General features: G+C 44.8%; 1 protein-coding gene across 1 annotated transcript; it reads right to left on the bottom strand.

The window, feature by feature from the left end:
• Positions 1-1,880: 1,880 nt before the first annotated feature.
• On the bottom strand, positions 1,881-10,660 carry LOC148686571 (uncharacterized). The gene is made up of 3 exons (XM_088665407.1): positions 10,252-10,660; positions 8,889-10,198; positions 1,881-1,966 (listed from the first exon to the last, which is right to left on the bottom strand). The coding sequence occupies exons 2-3, from the start codon at positions 9,949-9,951 to the stop codon at positions 1,881-1,883; spliced, it is 1,149 nt and encodes a 382-aa protein (XP_088521533.1). The 5' UTR covers positions 9,952-10,198; positions 10,252-10,660.
• Between the last annotated feature and the right edge of the window lie 2,967 nt (positions 10,661-13,627).

Here is a 13,627-nt window from a genome sequence, read left to right on the forward strand (position 1 = left end):
TGATACTTTAATATTGCTTTAAATTTTAAAAACTGCTAGAAAAAGCAGCATCTAAAATTAGTATTAGTGAACATTAGCACATTCTCCTTCTCCATAAAGATTAATTTAATATTTATCAGTCTCCTTGCTGCTTCAATGCACCTCAGGCAATGTACAATCCTAAAGGTTTTGTGAGTCAATGAGACTTTATTAGGGGAGACAACTTTTGCAAACATTTAGCTTGAATCCTTTCAGGGCCAGCAGTATGTCACATAACCTAATATTCTCCAGGAGAATATGTCATCATTGCAGTGCTCTTACTCTAAAGCCTCTGATTCCTGATATGGATATTGTAACTTCTTATAATAAAGAGGAGCAGCATCACTTACAGATGGGAGATAAAATTGGCTTTGTTCAGATTTTAATGTGAATCCAATCATCAAAACTGACCTGGGGAAAGTCATAAAGGGGTGTGCTTTACTTTATTATTCTGAAAGTGCTAGAGGAGTATATTCATGCGCCTAAAAGTGTTCCTCTCTGGTTAGGCATGAACAGTGATAGAGATACATGTCACCTCCCTGTGTGGCTGTCTGCCCCTTTTCCTTTTGTCTTATAGCAGCCTTTGCCAACCTTGGGTCCCCAGATGTTGCTGGACTACACCTCCCATCACCCCTTGCTAGCAGGACCAGTGGTCATAGTCCAACAACATCTGGGGATCCAAGGTTGACAAAGGCTATCTTATAGGATTGCTGCCTGCCCTTCCTTCTGTACACTGCCAGTGTTTTTTTTATCATCCATGGAAGAGTTGTGTGCATTGCAGGATACTGGACTAGATTAGGGCACCCTCCAACTCTATAGTTCTATGATTCTGTACCTTCAGGGTCCTTCTAGCCCACCTAGGAACATGCAACCTGTGACCCTCCAGATGTTATTGAACTTCAGCTCCCATTAGCCCCAGCCAGCATGGTGGCCAATGGCAAGGTATGGTCAGAGTTGCTGCCCTACATTTGTAGGGCCATAGGTCCTCCACCCTTTATTATTCAAACCCAGGTAGACAACCCAGACAGACCGGGGAGCTGTGAACAGAACTACTTCAAAAAGAAAAGTGTACAGACTATTTTTCAGAAATCAGTGAACCACATTAACCCATTTTCCATTCTATCGGAATTTCATTGTCCCATATGTAATCTTTTTTAAAAAAACAACAGTGACATTCAAAGGAATAAAATAGCTATAGCTATAGTATTACCCCTTAATGGCAAGCCCATCAGTCAAGCAGGAAAAGCATGACCATCAATAAAGTTAGTCACATTGATGTACATTTATCTTCTCTTTACCTGAAGATTTTAGTGTGCCATGGAAGAGTTATGGTCCCACATGACTAGGAAATGCACAGGCATGCACACTCATGTTTTAATTGCTCACTGAACCACAGGACATCCATGACAACAACATTTTATGCAGACTACCAGTGTTACAACTTGGAAATACTCTTAAACCAGCAGCTCAATAGCTTTTCCTTGTCAGTACAGGCAACTTATACATTTTTGACCATATTTCACTTGCAATGTCCTCTACCTCTCAGCTTGTCACTTTCAATTGCATTTATTGTTAACTTGAACTTATTCCTGAAGGACTCTGTCCTCTTCCCTTGTCAGTTTGCATCACACTTATTTATAAACCGATCTCATTCCTCTAGATCCCTTTCTTCATTCTTATAAATTTGCATCACTGGTCCTTGCTTGAATCTAGTTCACTTCTGCAGCCTTCATAAATGTTATGCCTGTGTCTCTCAGGGAAGAGCTTCACTTCCTGACAAGCTTTCTACCAGGTAGAATCACAAGGACTTTTTAATGCCTTGAACATCAACAGCTCTGTCAGTCACAAAGTTCATAACATCATTAAGCTGCATTGGTAGGTAGGATCGGTTGTGGAAGACCAGATTTGGCTGTGTCTACACATAATGGGCTGTTGATGATTTCTCCTGCTGGGATGGGGGAATAAGACAGATGGGTGTTAAAGAAAGATGGCTGTCAGAGAAATAAAGAACAGGATCACAAACTGAATCTTTAATGTAGATGTAGGGAAGCTGTCCCCATAAGAATGCAAGAAGAGCGCTCCTAGATTATGCCAAAGACCCATCTTCTCTCACAGGTCAACCCAATACCTATGGGAAGCCCAGAAAGAGGAGAGAAGTGCAATAGCATTCTCTACTCATGGTTCCCAACAATGGATATTCAGTCGTACTGCCTCTGATACATGAAGCAATATAGCCATTGTGACTAGCAGCCAATAGTTGCCTTATCCTCCAGAGATTTGCCTTATCTCCTTTAAAGCCATATAAATTCATTCGTATTTTCTGGGTTAAGAAGCACTTCCCCGACTACTGGTGATAGTGCCTACAGCTGATGTAGTTCAACAACATCTTGGGGGCTTCTGGTTCCCCATCCCCAGTTTCATAGGTCAAGTTGACCCCAAGCTTTTAATACAGAATTAAGTTGAAAATTTCCTTGATTCTCTGGAGACAGCAGAAAAATGGCAGAGAAACAGTCACAATTCATGTGAATAAATAGTTTTCTAGGACCTTTCTCACTGTGATCATGTTTGAGAAATACTGAGTAAGAGCATTTCTTTTTCACCATTGAGGGAATGTTGAGCAATTGGCCTCAGATTCTGATATGACAGCCTACAACAATCAAGAAAAATATGGCTATTATTTAGATGAGATTTCCTTCCTTCTATGTAGCTGAATCGGGAAGTGCTGAAAGCCCCTTATCTAGAGGACTAATGGCTGCTGCTGTATGACTCCATGGGGAATTTCTCTTCTAAGAAGAACATTTCCCCTCTTATCAGTCTCCCCAGTGTTGTATTTTTCAAAGTAGATTGAAAACACTTCTCTGTGGAATCAGACCCCACTCAAAGCAGGTGAAAGCTTTGGAATCAGCCTCTGACTGCTTCTGTCACTAAAAAGAACCAAGCAAGCCAACACATGTTAAAATTAAATATTGTATAAACCATTTTGATAAGAGTCTTCAAAATGAAGCACACAAACATAAAAAGAAAATGCAATCAGGATCAAATTGTGAAAGGTTTGGGAGTTCAGAACTGATGGCAGACCTAGAAGCAAAGAACATAGAGGTAGATCAGTGTTAATTAGTATTAAGCCTGTCGCCTGATTAAAGAAATCCTAGTCAATTAATCATATGAGTTTCAATTGAACAAACTGATTTACTGGATGAATTAAACAATAACCCTAAGGGGGAGGAGGTGATTTTAGGAACATAGAAAATTGCCTTATATGATTCAGTTCATTGTTCAGCTCGGACGCTGAGGTCCAGCTCCAAGGGCTTCAAGGGCCTTCAGGCAAGAAGTGAGGTTACAGGAAACCAAGCAGAGGACCTTCTCGGTAGTGGTGCCCGCCCTGTGGAATGCCCTCCCATCAAGATGTCAAGGAAATAAACAAGTACTTGACTTTTAGAAGACATCTGAAGGCAGCTCTGTTTAGGGAAGTTTTTAATGTTTGATGCTTTATCATGTTTTTAATATTCTGTTGAGAGCCGCCCAGAGTGGCTGGGGAAACCCAGCTAGATGGGTGGGATATAAATTATGAATTATCACCATCTTCTTCATCATCATTGTCATTGCTCCATCTAGTTCAGTACTGTCTACCCCAACTGGCAGGAGATGTCCAGGATATTAGAGAAGTGACATTCCCAGACCTACCTGGAGACTAAACCTGGGACCTTCTGCATGCATGACAGATGCTCTACAACAGAGGTATGGCTCTTTCATTTTTCATGTTTACAGCTGATCTACATGTGTGTCACTGTGACGGGTATAGGGCTCCGTTGAGTTGTTTATGACTCAATTAGGAGCCTCTGATTATCGCCCGGCGCGCTTCCTCTCCGCTTCTCTGCTTCCGTAGAACCGGGCTGGCAGTAAAACACACACACAGCAGAGTTCTTCTTCTCACACAGCGAAAGCTTGTATAGCCGTTGGATAAAAAGCCTCTTAAGAACACACAGAGTCCAAAGTGTTCTAATAACTACTTAAGTTTATTCTAGAGAGAAAATAACAAACAACCTGGTGAGAGCGCAGACATCTTGCGACCGTCTCCCAGGCAGAAACGAAACCAACTGCAACATACAGAAACACTTCTGGTACATTCTGTAACATGATCTTCCTCAGTGGTCAGGTGCTACAGTACACAGTTAACTCTTTAGTTACTTGTTACTCATCACACCCCCTCTCACCTGAACACTGGGGATAGCGGGTATCCAAACTTACCCCAAAACCAACCCTTCACAGAATTCCCCATGCCGTTGGAAACTCAAGGGTTTTGTGAACCCATCTGCTAGGTTCTCTTGGCTTGGACAATACCTCAACTTCACCAAGCCTACCTGTATGCTCTGACATACGTTTCGGAAGCGGATGTCTAAGTGTTTGGTTCTGGCTTTGAACTGTCCAGACTCCGCCAGTCTCAAAGATGGTTGATTGTCGCCCCAAACAGTGATGGGCTGGCTACAATCACCCCAGATTTCCTGGACCAAACATCTGTAGTACTCCAATTCAGTGCATGTCGCAGACAACGCACAGAATTCGGCTTCCGTGGAAGACATTGCTATTAGGCTTTGCCTGCGCGACCGCCAACCAATCAGGGCATTTCCAAACTTGACTACCAAACCAGTCACTGACTTCCTGTCCTCCTGATTGGCCCAATCAGCATCTGCAAAACAAGTGAGTTGTGGCTCACCTTGCGCTGACATCTCCAAACAATACTCTTTGGTCTCCTGCAAATACCTAAGCACTCTCTTAATGCCATTCCAAGCATGCACGCTAGGTTTCGATGCTTCTCTACTGAGCAAATTGACTGCAAAAGCAATATTTGGTCTGCTCCATTGTGACAAATACAACAGACTCCCTAGCGCTGACTGAAACACTTCAGGACTCTCAAACGCTACTTTGTCCTTCACTTGTGACTCTTTCACAAAGTTTGTCTCCATGGGTGTTCTGACCCCTTTACAGTCAGACATTCTGAACTTCTCAAGCAAATGTTCAATCTTGCCTTTCTGACTGAGCAAAAAACTTCCATCCTCAGTTCTGTCTATCTGCACACCTAGATAAACATTCACTGCACCTAGATTCTTGAGTTTGAACCTCTTGCCTAGCTCTTTTGCAAACTTCTGCACTTGCAGATCAAGTCATCAACATAGACAAGCAACAGTTCTTGCTGTTCTCCTTCACCTCTGAGATACAGACAACTGTCAGCTAGACTCTTCCTGAAACCTAGGCTCTTCAAAACAGAATCAAGACATGAATTCCAATTTTTAGCGGATTGCTTCAGACCATAGATCGACTTGTGCAGCTTCCACACCTGACCTGGCACGTCACTCTCAAACCCTGGAGGAGGCAACATGTACAACTCCTCCTGGAGGTCAGAGTTCAAATAAGCGGTGTCCACATCAAAGTGGTTGACCACTAGGCCTCTCTGCGCTGCAGTCGCTAAAAGCATCCTGAAAGATTCCGCTCTCGAAGTCGGACTAAAGACATCTGTGTAGTGGATTCCTTTCTTCTGAGTAAAACCTCTAGCCACTAATCTAGCCTTGTACTGAGGCTCTCCAGTCACTGTGGGTTTCAGCCTGTAGACCCACCTACAACTGACTGCTTTCTTGCCTTCTGGCAACTGTGTTAGGCTATACACACCAAGAGATTGCATGGAGTTCAACTCTTTCTCCATTGCAACTTTCCACTTCCTAGCTTCCTCCACTGACAACTGTTGCACCTCTTCAAAGCTTTCAGGCTCACACACTGCTAGGTTCGCCCATACACTGACAGCTGAAAACCTTTCAGGTGGTTTACCTTTTGTGGTGCGTTTGGAACGCCTTGGTCCCACATCTTCCCCCTCTAAATCCGAACTGCTTGTCTCTGACTGTGGCTCTCTCGGACTAGCAGCACTGTCAAGAGACTTACTACGCTTTGCAGCCCCCTCTGGGCTTGCTTTGGGTGAAGTGGGTAACCTACCACGTTTGCTGTACTTCCCAGGCTTGACCTGGGGTGAAGTCGGTGCGCTTCTGACTACTTGCTTCACTTCCCTAGGAGCTACACCACTTGGACCAGCTGCCTGACCTGGATCTGGTCCTGCAGCACCTGGAACTCCAGCATCAGCTACCTGAGTTTCCTCTTCCTGGTCAAAACCTGAAGACCAGTCAAGAAGAACTTCGGGGTTAGCATGAATGCGTCTCCAGCCCTCTTGTTCACAGAACGTAGCACTCCTGCTAATGTGAACGCGGGTTTGGTCCCCCTCTGCTGGTACAAACCTCCAAGCCTTTGAGTTTGGTTCGTAACCACAGAAGATCATTTTTCTGGATCTTGATCCTCCCTTTCTGCGCTTCTGCTTTGGAATTAGAACCCAAGCCTCACACCCAAAAGTTCTGAAATAGTGCACCTTCGGAACTTTGCCATACAACATGTAGTAGGGTGTGTTGTCCACAACTGAATTAAAAGCGCGGTTTGAACAATAATTCACAAATTTATAGCATTCCCCCCAAAACTTCTGGGGTAGTCCTGCATCAAACAACGTTGCCTCTACCAGTTCAGACAGCGTTCTAAATTTCCTTTCAGCTAAACCATTCTCCTGTGGACTAAAAGGAGCGGTTTTTCTGTGCCTAATTCCCTTGCTGCGGAAAAACCCTTGTGACAAATACAACAGACTCCCTAGCGCTGACTGAAACACTTCAGGACTCTCAAACGCTACTTTGTCCTTCACTTGTGACTCTTTCACAAAGTTTGTCTCCATGGGTGTTCTGACCCCTTTACAGTCAGACATTCTGAACTTCTCAAGCAAATGTTCAATCTTGCCTTTCTGACTGAGCAAAAAACTTCCATCCTCAGTTCTGTCTATCTGCACACCTAGATAAACATTCACTGCACCTAGATTCTTGAGTTTGAACCTCTTGCCTAGCTCTTTTGCAAACTTCTGCACTTGCAGATCAAGTCATCAACATAGACAAGCAACAGTTCTTGCTGTTCTCCTTCACCTCTGAGATACAGACAACTGTCAGCTAGACTCTTCCTGAAACCTAGGCTCTTCAAAACAGAATCAAGACATGAATTCCAATTTTTAGCGGATTGCTTCAGACCATAGATCGACTTGTGCAGCTTCCACACCTGACCTGGCACGTCACTCTCAAACCCTGGAGGAGGCAACATGTACAACTCCTCCTGGAGGTCAGAGTTCAAATAAGCGGTGTCCACATCAAAGTGGTTGACCACTAGGCCTCTCTGCGCTGCAGTCGCTAAAAGCATCCTGAAAGATTCCGCTCTCGAAGTCGGACTAAAGACATCTGTGTAGTGGATTCCTTTCTTCTGAGTAAAACCTCTAGCCACTAATCTAGCCTTGTACTGAGGCTCTCCAGTCACTGTGGGTTTCAGCCTGTAGACCCACCTACAACTGACTGCTTTCTTGCCTTCTGGCAACTGTGTTAGGCTATACACACCAAGAGATTGCATGGAGTTCAACTCTTTCTCCATTGCAACTTTCCACTTCCTAGCTTCCTCCACTGACAACTGTTGCACCTCTTCAAAGCTTTCAGGCTCACACACTGCTAGGTTCGCCCATACACTGACAGCTGAAAACCTTTCAGGTGGTTTACCTTTTGTGGTGCGTTTGGAACGCCTTGGTCCCACATCTTCCCCCTCTAAATCCGAACTGCTTGTCTCTGACTGTGGCTCTCTCGGACTAGCAGCACTGTCAAGAGACTTACTACGCTTTGCAGCCCCCTCTGGGCTTGCTTTGGGTGAAGTGGGTAACCTACCACGTTTGCTGTACTTCCCAGGCTTGACCTGGGGTGAAGTCGGTGCGCTTCTGACTACTTGCTTCACTTCCCTAGGAGCTACACCACTTGGACCAGCTGCCTGACCTGGATCTGGTCCTGCAGCACCTGGAACTCCAGCATCAGCTACCTGAGTTTCCTCTTCCTGGTCAAAACCTGAAGACCAGTCAAGAAGAACTTCGGGGTTAGCATGAATGCGTCTCCAGCCCTCTTGTTCACAGAACGTAGCACTCCTGCTAATGTGAACGCGGGTTTGGTCCCCCTCTGCTGGTACAAACCTCCAAGCCTTTGAGTTTGGTTCGTAACCACAGAAGATCATTTTTCTGGATCTTGATCCTCCCTTTCTGCGCTTCTGCTTTGGAATTAGAACCCAAGCCTCACACCCAAAAGTTCTGAAATAGTGCACCTTCGGAACTTTGCCATACAACATGTAGTAGGGTGTGTTGTCCACAACTGAATTAAAAGCGCGGTTTGAACAATAATTCACAAATTTATAGCATTCCCCCCAAAACTTCTGGGGTAGTCCTGCATCAAACAACGTTGCCTCTACCAGTTCAGACAGCGTTCTAAATTTCCTTTCAGCTAAACCATTCTCCTGTGGACTAAAAGGAGCGGTTTTTCTGTGCCTAATTCCCTTGCTGCGGAAAAACCCTTGTAGTTCTGCACTCAAAAACTCTCCCGCCCTGTCACTCTGAAAACACTGGACAGTGACGGAGAACTGTAGTTCTACTTCGGCTACCCACTCCTGTATCACTCTGGCAGCCTCCCCCTTCTCTTTCAGTGTTATGACCCAGGAAAAATGGCTGAAATCATCCAGAAGACACAAAACATATTTTGAACCACCTAAACTTGACGTTGACATAGGCCCAGAAATATCCAAGTGAACTAACTGAAAAGGCTTTGTGCTCTTCCTCTCAGACCTAGGATAAGAGCATCTCTTCGTCTTCGCTTTCGCACATGCGCGGCATTGCAGGTGTTTTTGACATGGCTTGAACCTGCCACCTTTGACAAAATCAGGGGCTTTTTGCACATAAGGAAAAGACATGTGACAATATCTTCTGTGCCAAGCATGAATACAATCCTTATGGATAGCGCCCTCTGTGCCCTTTGGGGTATTGGCACTTTTAGCCTGAGCATCAGCAGTGTTACTTCCACCTGCTTGCCCCCTCCCATCTAGGACAAACAGACCATCAGACCCAACAGTAACACTTACCAGCTCAGCCCCATCTCTGGCAATTTTGCAAACACCATTGGCAAAACTTATTTCAAAGCCCTCACGCAATAAGCAAGACACACTTAAAAGACCATTCTCCATGCCTGGTACAACATAAACATCAAGGTTAGTGTCTAAGCATTGCATATAAAAAACACCCTTGCTTTTAATTGTTCCAGAAGAACCATCAGCAAGATGCAGGCTCTTTTCATCTTCAAGTGGCCTGCAGTTCAGGATCTGTCCTGAAGGAGGTACAAGATGATGACTGCTGCCTGAGTCGATAATAAAAGCGAAACTGTCCTGTCCTCTGTTTCGAACCGTTGCTAAGGCAGCAGAAAGACGGCTGACAGGCTTATCTGGAGTTTTCCCACGTCCTCTGCCTCGGCGCTGCTGGCTGGTCCCACGACCACGTCCGCTGGGTTGCCTGGCACCTGGCTGAGTGACCTTGGCTGCTTCCGGAGCTGGGCAGAATCTCGCTACGTGCCCAGGCTGCTGGCACCGATAGCAAAGCCTTGTTGCGCACGCACTCACAGTGGATTCCTCAGTGCTTTTTACTGCACCCCCACTTGCTTCTCTGCGCCCACGGCCCCCCTTCTCAGCCGATTCTTTCTGGCGTCTCTGTTCCTCATCCGCCAAACTGTCCCAGGCTTGCTTGGCATTCTCAGCATTTTGCACATAGGGCAGTTGCGTAGTATCGCAGCTCATGGCAATGGCACATAGAGCCTTATTGTCTTTCCTGGTTTCTGCTGCAAACCTCTGTGCTTCAGCTGCTGAATTATCAGCGACAGGGGTTGGAGGATTTAACACACAAGTCCACAAATCCTTTCCTAGCAACCACATTCTGGCCCTTTCTCTCCACTCTGCATAGTTGTCGCCATTCAACCTCTGGAACGGCACGACAAATGACTCCTGTAGCTGCTCCGCCATCTTGTCCACCCCCGGGCTCCATGTCTGTGTACTCACTCAGAATAGCTCACGTTGCTCCTCCGGGTAGACTGCGGATCCAAGCCTTCTGGTACAGGGTCTTTCTGCTAGCGAGTGCATCTATTGATTGCCGACTGCAAAACAACAGGTTTCTCCCAGCTAGCTCTTTACACCGGCTTTCTCCAAGGCTTTTACAGCTGCAATCACCTTTTATTGCTTTGGTGATTGATTAGGTTCTATGACCCATAACCTGTCACCCAGAACTTGTGAAAGGTGAGTCCATGACCTGTTATCTCCCATAACCTGTGACGAGTATAGGGCTCCGTTGAGTTGTTTATGACTCAATTAGGAGCCTCTGATTATCGCCCGGCGCGCTTCCTCTCCGCTTCTCTGCTTCCGTAGAACCGGGCTGGCAGTAAAACACACACACAGCAGAGTTCTTCTTCTCACACAGCGAAAGCTTGTATAGCCGTTGGATAAAAAGCCTCTTAAGAACACACAGAGTCCAAAGTGTTCTAATAACTACTTAAGTTTATTCTAGAGAGAAAATAACAAACAACCTGGTGAGAGCGCAGACATCTTGCGACCGTCTCCCAGGCAGAAACGAAACCAACTGCAACATACAGAAACACTTCTGGTACATTCTGTAACATGATCTTCCTCAGTGGTCAGGTGCTACAGTACACAGTTAACTCTTTAGTTACTTGTTACTCATCACAGTCACCCACAGCAGGCTGCATTTTAGAACAGCCATGAAAATTTAATATTATACCTGCAACCTACAAGGTTTTTTTTTTTAGAACTCTTTCCCTTGTAGGTATTTTTCTTTCTCTCACCAGCCCCTAAAAAGACCACATTGCAGAATTCCCCCAAATATTCTGAACTGGTTTGTTTGTTTGTTTTGGTGGCAGCTGCCACTGCTTGTTCTAATAACCCACACAGGCCTGTGTTTTAAAGTACCTATATGAAACAACAACAGCATTGTCTTGTCCAGTTAAGTCAATCAAAAGATTTTAAAAGCTGTCTATGCCAATGGCTAGCACAATACATTTGTTGTTGGTGATGATTAATGTAACTAATTAAATACATCATTACATTGCTTCTCTAATTATTATCAATGATTACTTTGCAATCAGGGATCAAGACTCTCAGAGATGTATTCCCTTTGAAGGAGAAGGTGTGGAAAAAGTTCAAATCATTTATCAGTCATTTATCAAATTATTGGGATGGTGACATTTCTTTATTTGTTGTTGTTGTTTAGTCGTTTAGTCGTGTCCGACTCTTCGTGACCCCATGGACCATAGCACGCCAGGCACTCCTGTCTTGCACTGCCTCCCACAGTTTGGTCAAACTCATGTTCGTAGCTTCGAGAACACTGTCCAACCATCTTGTCCTCTGTCGTCCCCTTCTCCTAGTGCCCTCAATCTTTCCCAACATCAGGGTCTTTTCCAAGGATTCTTCTCTTCTCATGAGGTGGCCAAAGTATTGGAGCCTCAGCTTCACGATCTGTCCTTCCAGGGAGCACTCAGGGCTGATTTCCTTAAGAATGGATAGGTTTGATCTTCTAGCAGTCCATGGGACTCTCAAGAGTCTCCTCCAGCACCATAATTCAAAAGCATCAATTCTTCGGCGATCAGCCTTCTTTATGGTCCAGCTCTCACTTCCATACATCACTACTGGGAAAACCATAGCTTTAACTATACGGACCTTTGTCGGCAAGGTGATGTCTCTGCTTTTTAAGATGCTGTCTAGGTTTGTCATTGCTTTTCTCCCAAGAAGCAGGCGTCTTTTAATTTCGTGACTGCTGTCACCATCTGCAGTGATCAAGGAGCCCAAGAAAGTAAAATCTCTCACTGCCTCCATTTCTTCCCCTTCTATTTGCCAGGAGGTGATGGGACCAGTGGCCATGATCTTGGTTTTTTTGATGTTGAGCTTCAGACCATATTTTGCGCTCTCCTCTTTGACCCTCATTAAAAGGTTCTTTAATTCCTCCTCGCTTTCTGCCATCAAGGTTGTGTCATCTGCATATCTGAGGTTGTTGATATTTCTTCCAGCAATCTTAATTCCGGCTTGGGATTCATCTAGTCCAGCCTTTCGCATGATGAATTCTGCATATAAGTTAAATAAGCAGGGAGACAATATACAACCTTGTCGTACTCCTTTCCCAATTTTGAACCAATCAGTTGTTCCATATCCAGTTCTAACTGTAGCTTCTTGTCCCACATAGAGATTTCTCAGGAGACAGATGAGGTGATCAGGCACTCCCATTTCTTTAAGAACTTGCCATAGTTTGCTGTGGTTGACACAGTCAAAGGCTTTTGCATAGTCAATGAAGCAGAAGTAGACGTTTTTCTGGAACTCTCTAGCTTTCTCCATAATCCAGCGCATGTTTGCTATTTGGTCTCTGGTTCCTCTGCCCTTTCGAAATCCAGCTTGGACTTCTGGGAGTTCTCGGTCCACATACTGCCTAAGCCTGCCTTGTAGAATTTTGAGCATAACCTTGCTAGCGTGTGAAATGAGCGCAATTGTGCGGTAGTTGGAGCATTCTTTGGCACTGCCCCTCTTTGGAATTGGGATGTAGACTGATCTTCTCCAATCCTCTGGCCATTGCTGAGTTTTCCAAACTTGCTGGCATATTGGGTGTAGCACCTTAACAGCATCATCTTTTAAAATTTTAAATAGTTCAGCTGGAATATCATCACTTCCACTGGCCTTGTTATTAGCAGTGCTTTCTAAGGCCCATTTGACTTCACTCTCCAAGATGTCTGGCTCAAGGTCAGCAACCACACTACCTGGGGTGTACGAGACCTCCATATCTTTCTGGTATAATTCCTCTGTGTATTCTTGCCACCTCTTCTTGATGTCTTCTGCTTCTGTTAGGTCCTTACCACTTTTGTCCTTGATTATGGTAATCTTTGTACGAAATGTTCCTTTCATATCTCCAATTTTCTTGAACAGATCTCTGGTTTTCCCCATTCTATTGTTTTCCTCTATTTCTTTGCATTGCTCTTTATTTCTTTATTTCTTTATTTACAAACTATGATTGGTATCCAGCTAAGTCTGGCTTAGAGAAGACCCACTGAAATCAATGGAGTTAAATTCCTTAAGTTGAACATCACTCATAATTTGGATGGGAACCCAGGTGGCTCTGTTGTCTAAACCACCGAGCCTCTTGGGCTTGCCGATCAGAAGGTTGGCAGTTCGAATCCCCACAATGGAGTGAGCTCCCGTTGCTCTGTCCTAGCTTCTGCTAACCTAGCAGTTCAAAAGTACACCAGTGCAAGTAGATAAATAGGCAAGCTGTGGCAGAAAGGTAAACGGCATTTCCGTGTGTGCTCTGGCTTCCATCACAGTGTTCCTTTGTGCCAGAAGTGGTTTAGTCATGCTGGCCACATGACCCAGAAAGTTGTCTGTGGACAAACATTGGCTCCTTTGGCCTGAATGCGGGGATGAGTGCAGCACCCCATAGTCTAATTCGACTGGACTTAACCATCCAGGGGTCCTTTACCATGATTTGGTAACTGAGATCTGTCCCCAGCCCCAGTTTTAAGTGATTTCCCCATGGTCTGTAGTTTGTCCAAAGTAAAGGTAATTCTTGTCTAGTTACACATTATGCAAGTAATATCAGCTGGGGACTAGTCTAGTCTTTTGTTTTGTTGCTTGTAATTAACTGTCTCCT

This window comes from Zootoca vivipara, chromosome Z2, assembly GCF_965207765.1.
Source record: "Zootoca vivipara chromosome Z2, rZooViv2.hap1.1, whole genome shotgun sequence".
Lineage (NCBI taxonomy): Eukaryota > Metazoa > Chordata > Lepidosauria > Squamata > Lacertidae > Zootoca > Zootoca vivipara.

Coding starts and splice junctions, on each gene's coding strand:
- LOC148686571 (XM_088665407.1), bottom strand. CDS start 9,951: ATGGCGGAGCAGCTACAGGAGTCATTTGTCGTGCCGTTCCAGAGGTTG. Junction 1,967..8,888: donor GGGCGCTATCCATAAGGATT/GTATTCATGCTT, acceptor CCCCCATCCCAG/CAGGAGAAATCATCAACAGC.